The sequence below is a fragment of the Cryptomeria japonica genome, chromosome 8 (assembly GCF_030272615.1).
Source record: "Cryptomeria japonica chromosome 8, Sugi_1.0, whole genome shotgun sequence".
Lineage (NCBI taxonomy): Eukaryota > Viridiplantae > Streptophyta > Pinopsida > Cupressales > Cupressaceae > Cryptomeria > Cryptomeria japonica.
Genome location: NC_081412.1, coordinates 373,454,635 through 373,473,700, shown reverse-complemented (window position 1 = coordinate 373,473,700; position 19,066 = coordinate 373,454,635). Strand labels below are relative to the sequence as shown.

The following is a 19,066-nucleotide window of genomic DNA, read 5'->3' as shown; positions in this document are numbered from 1 at the left end:
CAGATGGAAGAGACAAAAAGAAGATCACGACGAGAGATTTTGTGTCTTTTATATAGATAAAATAATTAAATTTTAAAATGACTTTATTTTAGAATACAAACTCACAATGACATTTAGACCAATTACATAAATATTTTAGTTGTAACATCTTTACAAAATTTGTTCAAAAGAAAAATGAGTTAAAAAAAATCATTGTTCAATAAAATAACATAAGTTTAAAAAAAAACTAACATAGAAAAATTAATTATTCCTAATTATCTTTTTGATATCATGAAGACAATCTACTCGAAATGGGCCCAAAACATAGGGAGGAAAGAACGGTCGAAAGTGTCTCAAATAACTCTAGTACGGCACGGTATAAGTGTATTCCAAATTCTCGGGAATAAATCTACACCTTCCACTGTTCAGTTATTTAAGCTCCTTTAGCGAACGCGCAGGGTTATGGAATTTTCACTATTCCAATTATATTATAATTTGTTTATTGAACTTCCTACATCTTTAAAATCCTCCCTGTTTCGACAGTTCTGGGCTTCCACGAGCGTTGTTTCGCAACCGTGAGCCGAACTGTAAAGCGGTCTTCTAAATTTTATCGAAAGAGGAATTGAATTACAATTTTGCGTTGGAAGGAGGATTTCCTGTGTCAATTCCGCCGGTAAAGTTGTCTTGGTCTACCCAATTTGCTCTGATTTCATTCATATTCGATTTGGAAGGCAGAAATTGCGATCCATGAGTTTAGGTCTGTTTACACTGATAATAATAAGCTGGAGAATACAAAATCTATGCCGTTAAATAACCCTTGCACATCTTTGTTTTTAAGAGCACTGTGATAACAAGCTGCCAATGTAATTGTTGCCACATTTTTTGTAGCAGCCAATCTAATTGTTGTCACATTCTCTGTATATTGCGACACATTTCCATTTCTTTCCATATTTTCGATAATAAGAAGGATAATCTATTCAAGATTCGAGATTTTCATAGCCAGACTGGATTTCACTGTGTAATATGTTTAATTCTGACAAAGTATTCTTCTTTGGAGGAAGGCGTAGTCAGGGATAAAGATGCCTTTTTGAGACTTATGCTACAGGGGTATCAGGTTACGGCTGACTCATGAACATTGAATATTAGTGAAAATGATGTTGTTCCTCTCATTGTTCCTTTATCGTGTGTTCATTTTCTTTACAAGTCCATCTTTCTAAAACCAGCAGAACTTTTAAATCCTGTTCTAGAATTTTCAAATTTCCGGTGACATGTTGTGCAAGGCCTCCAGATTTACTGGTAATTTATTTGACTGAATGAATTGAAAATGGTTTAGTTGGGTTTTTTTGACCTTCGAGGGCTTAGGGAATTTACTTATTTGCTGTATTCTTTCTTTTTCGTTCTGTTTATCTGTAGTAGTTGGTGCCTACTCAGGACTAATAAATTTCAGGGCACATCCTCTGACTGCAACAGAAGTCTCTTTGTTTCAGGATATGTCTCCTGCATATACCCGTCCCTAACTCAGGTACCCATCTCCGAAATTGTACCCTATCTTAGCTCATTCTGTGATTTTTTGTCTGCACCACGAGGCTCAGTTGGTGGAATGAAATTTGTAGGCAGGTTACCCACAAAATGGGATTCCTACATACCTAAGCTTCACATTTCCTCCTTGCCCAAATCATATTTTTCAAATGCCTTTACTTCTGGAAAATAATATTCCAATATCAGAAAGGACTAAGTTAGCGTAACATGGAAATACGATCTAACATCCTGTGAAAGTTCTTAGTTTGCCTTCAAAACTTAATGGCCTCCATACAAACATTTTTTTGTCCCAGTTACATGGAACTCGTGAGATTTTGCTGCTATGTTATTTAGGGATACAGTAACTTATCCTTTTTATATTTGTCTCGCCATTCATGCACTCAGGTCTTCATCAAAGCGCGTTTCTTGATGGATTCAAATATGGATCATTATAGAAGTGGAAATAAGTGCTATACTTGGACTATTGGTGGGCAGAAATAGTTTCATGCCACTGTTTTTGAGATATAGGACGTATATTTCTGTGTTTAATACTTTGTAGTTGACAAAATTAATCTCTAGAATAATTGATTCTTATGTATATGTGTCTACTTCTGTAATGACCCAAACATATATTATTGCAAATAACATCAGACCTGAAACACCTCAATATAATTTGAACAAATATGGAAAATACATGAACCAAATTTTCTCAAAACAATCAAGACAATTTGAAAGTTTTGCTGCTTGCATAAACAATGAGTGACTTTCCAAATATGCTGGAGCTAATCTGTATTGTGCTGCAATAAGCTAAAATACAACATATATAACAGCAAAACAAAAGGTTCTCAAATCTACAAAAAATTTTTTGTACTCTAAACTTGAAGCTTCTCCCTTTACAAATTGTACAAACAAAATACTGAAAAACTATGTTGAAAACCATACAATCTTTGAAGTGTATACTACAACTTCTATATTAGACTGCTCTTAACCCTTAAGAAACCAAAGGGGTTTTGTACTCTAATTTGAACCTTCAAGGGGTTTCATTCTCAGATTGATAAATGGATTCAAGAGCTCAAACAATTTTTATGGGGTTTTGGTATGTAAACTATAAGATGTTGAAATGAAGAAACTGCTTGTATTTTATAGATGCCGAATGCCCAACTTTTCTCTCAAATTCCAATGCCCTCTTCTCTAGCAAATGTTCTCCCTCCAAAAATGTCCACAAAAAGATATGTAATAACTTCCAATTAATTCTTGGCTGAAAAGTTGGTAACTCTTCTACAAAATCTTGTCATATAATATGCCAAAAAATAGAGTTACATAAGGCCTGTGAAAAGTTTGACACCTCATTAGAAGTTGAAATGGACAGCCAGATGAGAACATATTGGCTACAAAATTAGATAAGATAAACAAAAATATTCATTTTAGATAACCCAACTTGGTTAGATCCTAACTCCTAGCCTGGTGGGTGAAAATTTGTGCTCCATGGGGACACATCCCTTGTGCTGGTACCCCCGTTCCCATACCGGGGATGGCATTTAGAAGTACTCTGCCCATCCCCAATCTATGCAGAATTTTGGAAATGTTTCTAGGACATCTCTGAGAGGGGCTGGGGATGTAGGGTACGACCAGAAGTCCCCGGGATGGCAAGGGGACTCCTAAGCGTCCCCTGGTTGTGTCCCAGGGACTTTTGGCCATCCCCTATGGCCTAGGCCACTTTTGGACGGCCAGTTTTAAAAAAAACACATTTTTTAATTTGAAAAAGGGCTGGTTGGGCCCACAAGGACATCCAAACCACATTAAACAATACCAAAATCTGATCCAAGCATAAAATAACCAAAAAGAAGAAAAAGACATTCATTTTCACATTTGTGAAGAAGGAGAAGAGCAGCAAGAGAAGGAGCAGCTGGTAAAGAAGTGAATAGCAGTTGAAAGACGAGGTTAGGGCATCAAATCTACTTGATTTAGACTCTTAGATCTACCATCTGCTGATTATGGACAGCGATATATTATTATATTTTCTTAGTTCTATGTTTATTGTGTTGAATTTTCAAAGCTCTAGTACCATGTTGAAGTTTCAAAGTTCTGATACCATGTTGAATTTTGCAACACAAAAGATTGCAACACAAGTCCGCAAGATCAAATGATAAACAAAAAAACCTTCTACAAACGAGAGCTGCACAAATGAATGCTATATTTCTCAAAAACAAAGAATACAAAATTACACGATGAATTACAATAGTACATTGAGGTGCTTATAAAGAAAGCACAGAGCTAGATTTAGGAGAACTGAAGTGCAAGCATGAGGAGTTGAATAAAGCTCAATTCTAGCTAAACTAGATGTATAAAAGCTAAACTAGGTGCACAACTAAAATAAACACTCTTAAGTGAACATAAGCAAAAAAACATAACTAGTTGTAAAAATGCAACTAATAGTTAAATATGCTCAACACCCCCCCTTAAGTGAAACTTAGGGTGAGTAAAAAAACTCTAAATGCATGAATGCAGAAACGGGTCCCGACAACAAAAGGCCTGATTAGGTACCCATGTACAAATCAATGAAGTCTCTCTAAGTGGAGAAAAGGAGAAAAACAATGTGGGAAAAAAACCCTCTCCAAAAGCAAGAAATGCAATGCATAAAAAAATATGAATTGCAAAAGGAATGAAGGACTAAGAAGCCTCCAAGAAAATGTCCCAAAAGAATAGGAACACGAAGAACAAACTGGAAGTACAAATAAGTTGTAGATAACTGTCGAATGATAACTGCTATAGTGCTGAATGAAGAATCTCCTTTGAAACCAAGACAATGATCAAGATCAAGAAGACAACAATCTACATGAGTGTCCCCAATGACACTACTTGAACAATTAGATGGCAAACAAAGGCAAAAACATCTCTCAGTCAAAGATACAGATGGCACATGAATCTGCATCAGTGACCATAATGACACTACTCAACCATGCAAGAGAAAACTGTTAGTCGAAAATACAGGTGCCATTAGTCCGAAGAACTCTAATCAATTGAGGATGGAAGGTCGCCTCCAAGACGAAACCAAGGAAGCATTGACACCAATAGTAGAAACCCCCCCATAATGATGACAAGGTAGAGGCATGGCAGGTCCAATGAAACTATGTGTCACCATGAAGTGCATGAAGGAGAATTTGAACGTGCTCAAGAAAGTACCTGCAACTGAAAAAGGGCATGCAGCTAATGCACTCACGCATGGGACAAGAGTCTCTAGAATTTGATGTTGTCGTGGAGGGACACTCATCGAACAAAGATGTGATGGCAAAACAAAAGACACTACACAACCCTCCATGACACTTTATAATACAGTGCATGTACAAAATAATGTATAACAGAATGTGCAAAATCCCCGAAAACTATATGCAAAGGTGGCACTTTATCTTAGTGCATCTACAAGTAAAGAAGTGCATGAAAAGGATGCTCAAAATGCCCAAATAGGGCAAAATGCTACAAATACATGTATGATAGCGCAAGAGAAGCCATCCATTGCAAAATAGAAAGATTTCAGGAGCTAGAATGACCAAGCAATCAGCCATGAAGTGAAAACAAAAAAGACTGAATAAAAGTTATGAAGAGTAAAATCTGGAAAATCTTATAGCAGATATGAATAGGTGATTCCGAGAGCTTTTTGACGATATGCAAAAGTCAAAAAATGAAGTCGGTTTGCCCAACTTATGGCTCTAGGAGCGCGAAAAAGAAGGCTGACTTCAACGGCCTGGTACAAAAAAGTGGTGTAGAATCTGATCAAACCCCCTACAAAATCGGATAGCCCTCTCAACCAACTTTCCAACTATATCTTGCTTGCTCGATTTGGACTCCATATGATGAAGTTATGAGCAAAATACTAAAGATTGTTTTTTAGGGCTTGGAAGGCTTGAAGGGACCTAAAAAAGATTTTTTTTGAAAATAGCAATTTTTCGAAAATAGAAAGTTTCCAACAATAGTAAGTTTTCAAAAATAGAAAGTTTTAAAAAATAGCAAGTTTCCAAAATAGAAAGTTTCCAAAAATAGAAAGCTGTCGAGTGACAGGGGATTTTAGGGTTTTTGAGCCTCCTGAGCATGATGGTGATGTCTATTTTGCGCCAAACTAAGCATATTTTTCAGCTACCCTTGGAACTTGCATAAAAAAATATGCTTTCAGCCAATTTGACCTTAAATTTCAATTGCTCAAAATTTGACAAAATCACAGTCACTCTTTGGGTTTTTTGATGCTGCGAATGTTTTGATGGTGATGCTTGTTTTGCTCCAAAGATGATGATTTTTTTTTCACAGTCAAATCCCCCAAAAAACAAATTTGGGACCCTGCAATGCTTTTGAGCAATGAAAACCCTCAAAGCTTGAGAAGGGGCTTGCTGAATCCACGCTCTGATACCATGTTGAATTTTCAAAGCTTTGATACCATGTTGAAGTTTTAAAGCTCTGATACCATGTTGAATTTTGCAACACAAAAGATTGCAACGCAAGTCTGCAAGATTAAACGATAATCAAAAACACCTCCCACAAACGAGAGCTGCACAAATGAATGCTATATTATTCAAAAGCAAAGAATACAAAATTACAGGATGAATTGCAATTGTACAATGAGGTGCTTATAAAGAAAGCACATAGCTAGATTTAGGAGAACTAAAGTGCAATCTGAGGAGCTAAATAGAGCTCAACTCTAGCTAATTAGACGCGTAAAAGCTAAACTAGGTGCACAACTAAAATAAGCACTTATAAGTGAACTTAAGCAAAAAAGTATAACTAGCTGTAAAAAAGCAACTGATAGCTAAATATGCTCTAACATATTGTTTATAGTTTATGTCATTTCATAGTTGAAACTTGGAGTCTTTGGGCGTTTTTGTTATAATTCGAATATAATATGTATGCACATTGACAATGAAAATTTCTACAATGATGAATCACTTTTCCAAATCCTTCTAAACGTATTAAGCTTCTACAATGTCTCGGATGAATGCTTTCGCTATAGTTTTAAAACGTCCTTTATTTTTTTAAGAGCCGTTTCTTGTCGTCCCCTAAAAAATGGCCCAAAAGTACCCCTGTATTGGAAACATGTTTTGCCGTTCCCTACCATCCCCATCCTCGAAAATTGGTGGAAAATAGGTGAAAATCAAACTTCTTTGGTGCATTGGAAAGATCTTTGGAAGACCTACACAAAAAAATGAAAATACAAGATTTGTGGACAAATTGGGACCGACAATGCTTTGAACACCTTTTTAAATTCAATTTATGAAAGTATAGAAGACACTGAAAAATGAAATAGTAAATTGAAATTATTTATTTATTACTTTTCCTAAGCCCATGGGAATTGAATTATTAGAAAGAGGATATTACAACTTTATAGCAAATTATTTGGGAAAAATTGTTATGCAAAATGGGGAGGTGGTATATTGGCACATACCCATTAGAAAAATTGCAAAAGACATTTGAAGGAGAGTGTGTGAAGAAAGTGGCACGTTGCTTATTTCTTCATTATTTGATATTTAATCATTACTAAATCTTTTGGTGCATCTATAGCCATACATCTTCTCACAAGAAGTTATTTCTAACAATACATCAACATGTATTAGGAACACTAACTCTGGTTTTAGTATACATGTTTAAATTGACATCCTCTCCAACCCTCACCTTCAGCTTCAAGTTTATGTGTTTATCATTGGGACTACAATATTCTTCCTAAGAGACAATTTTTAACTTAGCAGGGTAGCAGAGATTCAGAACTTCCTGATCACTGAGGCACTATACAGGTGGAAAATACAATTTCAATGATTCAACAATTGATTAAATCTCTAAGCAAATACATTGTTAGCCTTCTCTCAAGCTTGCTTCTAGATGCATATCTCTCTCTATTGCAATGCATATTTTTGTTCCTGGAAGTGGCAATTAGAGTGTAGATGGATAGTTTTATATTGAAATTTGAAACCATGTTATATTTTTAATAGTGTGTTCTTGTGAAGTTAGTCCTGTATGGTTGCTTTCTGCTTTTCTTTTAAGGATTTCAATTTATGCTGTTACAACCATTTGACATGATTTTTAATTTAAACTCAGAATCTGAATTTTCTTTTCCCACATAATGTTTCTATCCATGCTGTTGTATCTGCTGATCCCAATTTAAAATACAAACACAATTTTAGGTGGACTTTGCTTATGAGCTTCTTTCTGTTGATGCAGATTTTTCAAATGATTGAGTTGTTGCGAAGCCAAGTTACAGCTTAAGCAATGATTATGCTACTGTATATCCATCCAGTTGAAACATAACTTCAATTTGTATTACAAAATGAAGCGATATGTATATATCAATGACAATGACACTTCTCCAGATTTTTGTTGTGACAATAGAGTTTCCAATAGAAAGTATACAATAATTAACTTCCTTCCAAAGAATCTATGGGAGCAGTTCAGGTTAGTTTTTCTTTTATTTAGGTTTCTCTCCTAAAAATAATCTGTATAAAATGCTTATTAAGAGGCATTTCCTGTTCAGAATTGTTGTTGCAAAACAAAAAATATGTTACTGTATATTTACAAATTCAGTTATCAAATATTTTTGGAATTTGCATAGAACAATGGGATTTGAAGCATGCACTAACAACTATATGAATATGTTGGGATATTACGTATTATTTTTTGTCTTTCATGTGATTTTTCTCACATGCTATTGAGAACTGTTTAGTTTTGGCTCCACAAAAATTCACATTATTGTCATGATCGTGTTGGATACACCTATTAAGTGCATTATAGTTTATGATTCCTTGTATTGTATTATGAGGTTAAGTGTGCTATAATTTAATGCTATTTATATAGATAATCATGAAAGTCAGACTGCTATTATAAGTAGCTCTTTGTTTCTTGATATTGTGCTAACAAGATGTCTCTCTCCTAGTTTTAACCTCACCAAAATCTCACCATCTTTTTTCTGTAAGAACTTTACCAAAATCTATTGGGCTGTATTTGTTGTTACTTGAGTTATTTTAAATAGAAGTAAATTGTCAGGGTGTAATGTGAAGGGGCTTTCTTTCATATTATCAGTTTGTTGTGCTTTTGTACATTTTATCTGGATGGAAAGAGGAGAACATGATGTATGGTTTTGAGGAATGTGTGCCTCTGTGTATGATGGTGTTTCTATTGAGAGCTTAACTTCTCAGATTAGTATTGAAACATTGCAATTAGATTTTTAGTAGTAGATGCTGAATTGTCTAGATTTCTTAATGCATCACATGTGCAGGATAACTTGCTGTGTACGGACTTGGAGTCTATATTCTCTGTTTTGTGATTTCAGTGGGTTTATCAAATGTATTGTAATTGTGTTCTCCTACAGTAGTCTTTAGATTTTCAAAGCGACTTTTACTGTTTTGTACATTTTCGTATGTTTATATAATTCAGAGACTTGTAGGTTCAACAGGAGGAGGACCCCACAATATTTGAGAAAATAGAAGCAAACATCTCATGTATATTTTATTGCAACCATTTTATGAAAATACAAAACATAACTATGCTAGCCAGTGCCTACAATAACTATAACTATAAGTAACAGATTTAATAATTTTGAAATTTAGTAAAATAAAACAAAAAAAATCAAAACCATTGGTCGTATCAACATAATTAAATGTTAACAGTGGTAATTCACTTAAGTTATAACCTTAGATTAAACAGTTCTATCTTATCCATGCAAGGTCGATATAAACAACATTGGATGATTGTATTAAAAAGTTGAGTCCTACTTCTCTTTATCATGTTGAAGATGTTACATTGGTCTTACATTGGTGGTAAGCTTATAGTGACCACTTCCTAGTTTGAGCAAGATTATAAACTTTTGAAACTTGGGAGAAGTTTTTTGGTCCTGTATGTGAAGAGCAACATCCTCTAAAGCATTATGAGGACAAGTACATGAAAAGAAAGTAGTTGCACCATACAGCAAATCAATTGGTGCAATACTATACAATTGAGTTGTATGACTTCCTTGTGCGCATGCAAAATAGTGGAACAAAGTAGAATAAGGTACTAAAGTACACCAGGGAACTTTACCCTTATGTGGCCAAAGTCAAATTTATCACTAGCTATACATTTGTGTAAGCATACTAGCATGCTTTCAAAATCAAAGTGAAGGCCAAGACGAAGCAAAAGAGCAACTCCTCTTTTGTTGTTGCTTGGATTCTGGAAGGTTCATCTTGCTTCTGATAAGTTAATTTCTTAAATACAGAAGTAGAAACCTTTGTGCCAATGAGAATAAGCTGAAGCAAACTTTTGGCTGTGTAGAAGGTCCAAGTGTCATTAGTGCTAGTCAAAGGCAAGAGGAAGTAAAGGCTCAGTGGTGCTAGTGCCACATAACTAACAGCCACAACTATTCCAAATGTCACACACATCAATCATTTATTATACAATTCGTGCCAATTCTAATGCAAGCAAAAGACATTGATCTAGAGAATCAATATTGATAAACTTATGCAAAGACAAACAATGCAAATGCAATCTTAAATGCACTACAAATAAATCATAACACACTAATAGTATAACATTTGGGATACCCTTTTGTGAAAAAAACCAGCAAAAATAACACTCATTGTATTAACTCAACTATTCGCAATATAAAAAACTATTTCACTTGTGCGTAATCGTATTTCATGTGCTAGTACTTGTAGGCACATCAATATAGGAAAGCATTAAGCTAAATTATAGTACAATTAATATAAAACCATAGCTTGAGAAAAGCACTATAAGGGCCCAATTTTTTTTTTTTGTTTCTCACATGGGGAGCCAGTGATCTCCTATATCCCCCAACTGGGTTGCTGACTACTTCTGGTGGGTTGTATTGTCTATAAGGGGCGTGTAAAACATGTAAAACATACAACACATTCATCAAATCTCACACTTGTAGCATACTTTGTAAAGAGAGCCTACATACATAAATTAAGTAGTAAGGATAGCTTTGCCTATTAATTTCTTACACCAAGGAAACCTCTTATACTAATAAATGTTGTCAATTAGTTGACAATGCTCACCAAGGTATCAACCTTCTCCAACAACACATTTTTGCTTTCAACCATGTGTTTAACAAAATTATGCTGCACATCAATATGCTTTGAGCATGACAGATAGGGTTCTGTTGTCACAAAAGTTTGCACCTTGTCAACTCAGCAACCTTGTGAAAAAACCTCAAAGTGTGGGACCTTGCGCAATGGGGGTTGAATCTCTAGAGAAGGCCGACTTCCTTCTCAATCCAAGTGCAGGTGTTAAGCCAACTCAACACTCCAAATTCTACTTCTAAAACTATCCTAACAGCTTGCAGAGGAAAAGGGAAGAAAAAATGCTAAAATGAAAGGAGATGATGCACCAAGATAAGTGATGTTTCTCTCCCCACCCAAAAAATGACACAAAGAATTAATCGAAATACTCAAGAGATGCACAAACTTCAGTTGCTTGAATGACCTCAACGCATGTATAGAGGTTTGAACTTGTTGAATGTCAAGAGGGGAGAAGGTTTCCCACAAGTCACACCTAGAAACAAATTAACACAACATATATGTGAGAGAAAGCCACAAACATACAGTTACAACTAAGGTAAGAACACATACACAACATGCATAAGTTGAAGGAAGACAAGAATGATGATTTCAATTCATTATAAGGCTAATGGCCAAACTTACAGTTGCATAAATACAAGAAATGTACAAGTCTTCAAGAGAAGTGAAAGAGCAAAGAATAGCTCAAGCCAGTAGGGAGAGAACCTTTTACAATGAGGCTTAACAACCTTTATATAGAAAACTGGTTGCAGAGGGGAGACCATTGGTCAAGGAAGAGAAGCCTAGACCCTTGTGTGTGCAGAGGAATGTCAGTCAGGGAATGCAGGGAAGTGCATGGACTTGACATAGTGTACATGCAAGCAACCCGACCATACCTTGACAAGGCAATCCCAAGAAGAAAAGTACTTCTAGAAGATGGATTGCCTGGCATTCCAAAGTCAGAGCATGCAGGCCCGACATGAAAGCCATCAAGTAACCATAAAGAAGCATGGCCTTGAACTCCACTTGATGGCAATCCTGCAAAAACATTAAATGCGCCCTTGTAGCTCAAGTGTCTTTAGGCGCTAAACAAGCCCCTAAAAACATCAATTATAAATGCAACAATTCAGAATTATCTTGGAATGATTTCACCATGAATTCGAACTGCCTATCAATTTGAAGCTCCAATGCAATCTTTGAATAGAGATTACCCAGAGTTTGAATCAGGGAGTTTTTGTTCACTAATCTAGTGATTGAAATCGAGGGGTTTCCGTCCTTGATGGAATAGATGAACATGATGCTCAATCTATTTGAAAGAAATTGGTTTATTATTAAAAGCATGGCATTTTTTTTCTTCCAACTCTCCTAACTCTCCTCCTTTCCCTCTAAAAGATGCCTTTTAAAATTTCTCAAGTGTCTTTTCCAATGCACTTAGGAGAATAGATAAAAGAATAATATAGTTTACAAAAGGTCCCATGCTATAGTCACCCACTTTATAATAATACTTGAAGTGGGCACTTTATGATGATTTAAATGTTGAAGTTTAGCATCAGTCAGTAATCTGATCTGAGTCATCCAAATAACTCAGTTTAATAATTAATATGCATTATCGTCTATTATAGGATTCAGTCTTTTTGATAATTAAAATGTATCGATTAGTATATTAATCGATTCTATGTAATGCATATTACATAGGAATCGAGTCATATATTAATCAATTCTATGTTAATCGATTACGTATTAATCCATATTAATTAATTTACCTTTGACGTGGTAACCAATGTACGATTTTTAACTTGTTTGTTAACTTGCTGTTAATACGTGTTTTGGTTAAACGACTTTGGGAGAGTCGTGATTGTAAGGGAGAGTTGTGCTGGTTGAATAGATATGATGCTACGTATATCTATTCAATCTCTCCCTGCACTTGGAATATCTATCAGTACAGCAGTTAGACATATTATTTACCGTCCCTCATTCATCATATCGGATTTATACAAAACAACAGCAGATCGATCTCGCTGTTCTGCAAATTATATATTCCCTTTCAATCTGCATTTCATCAGTTACAGTTAGAACAAATTCTATCACTGTGACATGATCTATCTATTCAGCAGATTACCATTAATAAAGCATATTGAACCTAGTTGTTAAACCAAGTTGATTCTTCTTTTAGAGGTGATTCTAGACAACCATCAGATAATATTTGAAATTATAAATCTGATCGCCAAATTTAACATGGTATCAGAGCAGGATTGAGCAAAGATCAAGATCAGATTGATATAAGCAAGATTATCTTCTATTATTGTCTTCAAGTTCATCTATTTCTATCAACGTCAAGATGGTGAATGGAATTAGAGTTGAGGACAGACTTGAAGGAGCATTAAACTTCGTATCTTGGAAGTTTAGAGTTATGCTTGCCTTGGGGGAAAATGAATTCGACGAATTCGTGAAAGATGCTGTACCGGAACCAAAAGAAGAGGATGAGAAGCTTCAATGGAAGAGAAAGAACAACAAAGCAATGAAAATGTTGGTTGATTCTGTGAAAGATCACATTGTGCCAATCATCTCCAAGTTGACGAAGGCATGTGACATGTTCAAGACATTAGAGGAGATGTATGAGATCAACAACACAAGTCGAGCTCTCGCACTGAAACAGCAACTTAACCACATCAAGATGACGAAAGGAGAATCCATCATGTCTTACTTCATGAGGATTACTGAATTGAGAGATCAACTCTCTACCATTGGACACACTATCAATGGCAAAGAATTAACCATGTTGGCTCTTAATGGTCTTCCTTCATCATGGGAGTCATTTATTCAAGGGATAAGCGCAAGATCAAAACTCCCTAAGTTTGATCGATTGAAGACAGACTACATTCAAGAAGAGTCAAGATTGGCTACAAGAGGTATTGGCCAATGCTCCACAAATGAAGATATTCATGTTCTTGCCGCGCACTCCTCAAAGAAGAAGGGAAAGAAAGGACACTCCAAAAGAAAGAAAGATGAGGAATCGAATGGTGCTCCTACACACAAAAGAAGGAAGGGCATTTCAAAAATCCAATGCTTTAGATGTGACAAATATGGTCACTACGCAATGAAATGTCCAACCAGGACTATGCCTCAAGCCTCCATTGCGGATGTTGGTGAGACTATTCCACAAAAGTATTCAGATGGATTCATATTTTGATTTGAAAGAGATAAGTTTTCTTTTTGGTTGAATAATGTTCATGAATTTAATATGTAGTTTTTTTTGTTAATTCATGCCATTACATTATGCATGTTATTTGTGAAACAACTCTGTCAGCAGATGTTGGCTTACGACAAGCTGCATTTGGATATCTTGTGTTTTAAACTTCTTTAATTTACTGTGAGAAATCTGTCCCTTACATTTAGGACATCTTTAGAATCACAGTCTGTTGCTTTTCAGGCTATAGAGTTTTGAAGTTCTATTTGTGATGAAGAGATTAAAATTCAGGAGGAATATGTAGAGGACTTTAGTGGAGATTCTGAGATTTTGCATTTCCATTTTTTATAAAACAAATATCTACCTGCAGAGGTGCAACAGTTCACTTGTGAAAGCCATAGAGGCACTTGTGCTGGTAATGATAGCATCTAGGGTTACAAAGCCAAGATTGAGACAAGAGGGCTCTCTCAGTGAGAGGGAGCATAGTGAAAGGGGATTTTGTTCTAAATCTCAAGATGATCATATTCCTGCCTAGGGCTTGATCTTATGACAGTAGATAAATGGTGGACATCACTTGATCTTATTATGACAATAGAGTCTTCTAAAGCAAGATATCTTCCATGATTGGAACCATGTGAGCAGGGGATGCTTCCGTGACAGAGGGAGCAACTAAGAGGATGTGCTTCTATTGATATCCGAGGATCTTGGTTATATTGGTTCAGAGGGAGTGGACCATGTCAAGATGGTTTCTCTAGTGATCAGTCAAAGGACTATGATTCATGAGATGGAGTCCCATTTATGTAGGCTGGAAGGCCTTTATGCTGACTTCCAGGTCATGATATTCCTGGATAGATGAATACTTGGTGAGCTTGGAATACACCAAGAGTGATGCAGACTCCAACCTTGTATTTCATGAAAGGTCAAAGCATGTGGAGATCAAGTATCACTATGTTAGAGACATGGTGGAAAGGCATGCTATTCAGTTAAGATACTATGTGAAAGGCTTTTTAGAGACATGGTGGAAAGGTATGCTATTCACTAATGTATTCTTCTTTTCAAAAGATGTTTTAAAGTGTAAATTCTTGTGATTGCATTTCTCTTTGAGAAAGGCTTAAGGTGAAAGCCCTTATCTACACCCTCTGATATGGTTCATGGTGGATGTCATGTGTGTGACGCCATGACAAACATCATGCGAGAGAGTCCGTGATGATTTTCTTGTACTTGTGTGTTTACCCTCTGGATGAGCCATGGTGAATATCATTGTGAGGTGACGATCTCACAATGTTGAACACTTGTATATCTCACCATTATTGTAAGGTGACGATCTCACGATAATGGTTGATATCACATGAGGTGATGTTTATGAATAAACCATAATGGTGGATGTCACATGAGGTGATATCTATGGATATGCCATAATGGTTGATATCACATGAGGTGATATCTATTAATAAACCATACTGGTGGATATCACATGAGGTGATATCTATGGATATGCCATAATGGTTGATATCACATGGGGTGATATCTATGGACAAATCATAATGGTGAATATCACATGAAGTGATATCTATGGATATGCCATACTGATTGATATCTCATGAGGTGATGTCTATGGATATGCCATAATGGTGGATATCATGTAAAGTGATATCTCTAGATAAGCCATAATGGTGGATATTATTTGAGGAGATTTCTATGGTGGATATCATGTGAGGTGATATCCGTGGATAAGCTATAATGGTGGACATCACTTGAGGTGATGTCTATGTCATGCCATACTGTTTGTTATCACAGTGAGGTGATACCTTTGTGACTCAGATCTTGAGCAGATTACCTCCCTAGCTAAGAGGGAGTGTTGAAGTTTAGCATCAGTCAGTAATCTGATCTGACTGAGTCATCCAAATAACTCAGTTTAATAATTAATATGCATTATCGTCTATTATAGGATTCAGTCTTTTTGATAATTAACATGTATTGATTAATATATTAATCGATTCTATGTAATGCATATTACACAGGAATCGATTCATATGTTAATCAATTCTATGTTAATCGATTACGTATTAATCCATATTAATTAATTTGCCTTTGACGTGTTAACTAATGAACGATTTTTAACTTGTTTGTTAACTTGCTGTTAATAAGTGTTTTGGTTAAATGACTTTGGGAGAGTCTTGATTGTAAGGGAGAGTCGTGCTGGTTGAATAGATATGATGCTACGTATATCTATTCAATCTCTCCCTGCACTTGGAATATCGATCAGTACAGCAGTTAGACATATTATCTACCGTCCCTCATTCATCATATCGGATTCATACAAAACAACAGCAGATTGATCTCGCTGTTCTGCAAATTATATATTCCCTTTCAATCTGCATTTCATCAGTTACAGTTAGAACAAATTCTATCACTGTGACATGATCTATCTATTCAGCAGATTACCATTAATAAAGCATATTGGACCTAGTTGTTAAACCAAGTTGATTCTTCTTTTAGAGGTGATTCTAGACAACCATCTGATAATTTTTGAAATTATAAATCTGATCACCAAATTTCACATTAAAAACATAACTTACTTAAAATATGAATAAAATTATTACCCTACGTCCACGGGAAATGGGCATTTGGGCCATTATAGAATTCTATCAAAAAATGTGACATGACATTTGTGTGGTCTCAAAGGCCTTAACTTGTGTTTGGTTGCTGGGTTTCCACCTCTTGACTTTACAAGGAATGTGCGAAGGGCACTGCCTTAGATGCTATGAGGGGTGTTGCCTCTTGAACTCTCTGGGGGTTGCCGCCCCTAGATGGTTGCTCTGACTTTAGAAAGCAAAAGATAATTTTTTTTTTTGGTTCATGTTATCCATAGATTAAATTTATAATATATTAATATGGATTGTAATTTATGATAATATGATGTGAATTGAAATCGTATTTTGATCTATAAATGAAGGAAATACTATTATGACTCTAAATTTCAACAACTGAACCATACCTACCAAATTTCATGACAACCTTTGAGAGTTTTTGCATTTCCCTAGCGGTCTAGTCATTGTAAATGGCATGGGAAAAAGCCTTAATCTAAATGAGTATGATGTGAAGCCGTAATGGATGGTGTTGCACAGGCAGTGACCACATCAACACGAATTACGATAAGGAACTTTGATTTGGATTTTGACAATATCAGGTATTGTCCAGGAAGATTAGTCAGTTGACTTTGATGAGATTGGTCTAGATTCTGAATGGATCTCAAACAATTATATCTTTTGGGGAGCTGAGATCGATTCTAAGGATATGGATTGAATTAAGAGGGTCTATACACTTGGAACTTCATCTCAAGGATACATAGTAACTAGTGTAGCATATAGTTATACTTTTTAGCAGCAAGAGTCATTGTCTCACTCCATTTTTTTACTTTGTACTTTATAGGTTAGATCGTACCATATTTTCGGGTTTAAACTCTGAAGTCAACTTTGCACTTGTAGTATGTTACCATGTAGTAATATGGATAATGCAATTTAATCAGCATTCCACAAGTTAATGAAAAAAATTATATTCAAAATTCATGGTGTAACTCTTATTTCACTTCACTCTTTCTAATCTATGCAAAACAACAAATTTTCTCCATTTTTCTCCTTTTCATGCTTTTTTTTGATTACCATTTTATCCCGATTAAATCCCAACTTTTGGCAAAAACCTTGGTTTTGAAAAGTCAACTATGTTTTAGAACATAAATATATTTCAATTTATTTGGCATATTTTAAATTTTCAGGAATGTTGAAAATTATGGATTTGTCCTAATCTGATTTGATGTTTTCTTGCATTTGTGCAGTCGGTTTATGAACAAATACTTTTTGCTGATTGCGTGCCTCCAGTTGTGGCCTCTTATTACACCTGTCAATCCAGCAAGTACGTGGGGGCCCCTTCTCATTATATTTGCGGTTTCAGCAACAAAAGAAGCCTGGGATGATTATAACAGATATCTTTCTGACAAGCAAGCAAATGAGAAAAAGGTGTGGGTGGTAAAGAAAGGCATCAAGAAACATGTATGTACAATACACTTGTAGTTCTGGTTCCATAATTAGATTCTAGAATTTAACTTATAAACTGTTTTCTTTTGTGTTTGGACAATTTTTATACAAGGTTATGATAATAATGAAACAGTTAGATGCCTTTTTTTAATCATCTTCTTTGTTGGTGATCTCACTAATGCTTTTCCTTGTACAAGTTAGTAGTGGGCTGATATAGTTGATATATAACTGGTTCTTTTCTACTTAAGTGTTTAGTTTGTTTCATTGTATTTTAGTAGTCTCATTGAAGATTTTCTAAACCTTTTTTTTCTAATTTTAAATATTAACTTCCAGTAGGAGCCAAAGAGTCGGTTACAGTGGACAACAATGTTCCCCTCCTGCTTTGTTGCTTGTATATTCAAACAAGTGTAGTTTATTGAGTTTGAATGCACTTGACTTAGGGAGTTATCTTGTAACACTCTATGGATTTGTTTGAGACTTGTCTTCTGATTCTCCATATTTGCTAAGTTTTCAGGATTTCAGCCAAATAGCTCCCCTTTCCCCTGGTTATGGAGGCCAGCTTTGAGCATGACTGCCATCATTTTATGAATAGCTTCTTTCTCGAATGATGCCTTGTTTGCACTGACCTGCGTTGCAAGAAACATAACATATTTTGGATGCCTGCCAAACCAAGAAATATGCTGTGGGATGATATAGTTATCTCTTCACGATATGGCTATTTTATTCTTTTCATGTTTACCAAGTATTTCATCATATCTTTGTATATTTTTTTTGTAACATTAAATTGTGAGACATCATGTGCTGTTTGCAAAGGGTAGACTTTGTTTACTATGGCATTGACCCATTTGTGTAACTACTGATGTGACATCAATTACCTTGAATGATAGAAGTCAGCACTATTTTGTTCCTAATTGATGTTTGCTTCCTTCATTTGTTTTCAAATTTAAACATTTTATGTTTATTATTTGTGTTGATGTTTTGGTTATTGCTTTGGTTTGTGATTATGCTACATCTATCATGTATTGGAAATGAGCATGCATTTGGTGAATCGTGATAAAACAGAAGTAAAGTGTTTGAAATTAAAAATGATAGATCTCAAATAATTTTTCTTATAGATTAAATTATGCATATACACATTTATAAAGGCGCAAATTTCGACGCTGAAACCTCCTCAAAGCTGTCTCCCATTGGATTGTTGTTATTTTTTGTGTTTTTCATTTCTGGCAAGATAGTTACTGATCATGCATGTTAGTTTCATTGATCTGAAAACTGTCGTAATCATGAAATTTATAGATTTGAAGTTAGCAAAACTGAGAGTGGAATAG

The 19,066-nt window shown here is 35.3% G+C and overlaps 1 protein-coding gene across 2 annotated transcripts in view; it reads left to right on the top strand.

Moving 5' to 3' along the window:
• Positions 1-430: 430 nt before the first annotated feature.
• The window catches only part of LOC131062648 (phospholipid-transporting ATPase 2), a 183,553-nt gene continuing 164,917 nt past the window's right edge, over positions 431-19,066 (top strand). The window contains exons 1-3 of one of the 2 annotated variants that reach the window (XM_059209548.1): positions 431-652; positions 7,696-7,926; positions 17,543-17,756. In XM_059209548.1, the coding sequence (XP_059065531.1) occupies positions 7,802-7,926; positions 17,543-17,756 (339 nt within the window). In that variant the 5' untranslated portion in view covers positions 431-652; positions 7,696-7,801. The remainder of the gene's footprint in view (positions 653-7,695; positions 7,927-17,542; positions 17,757-19,066) is intronic. The other variant, XM_057996354.2, reaches the window with a different exon arrangement.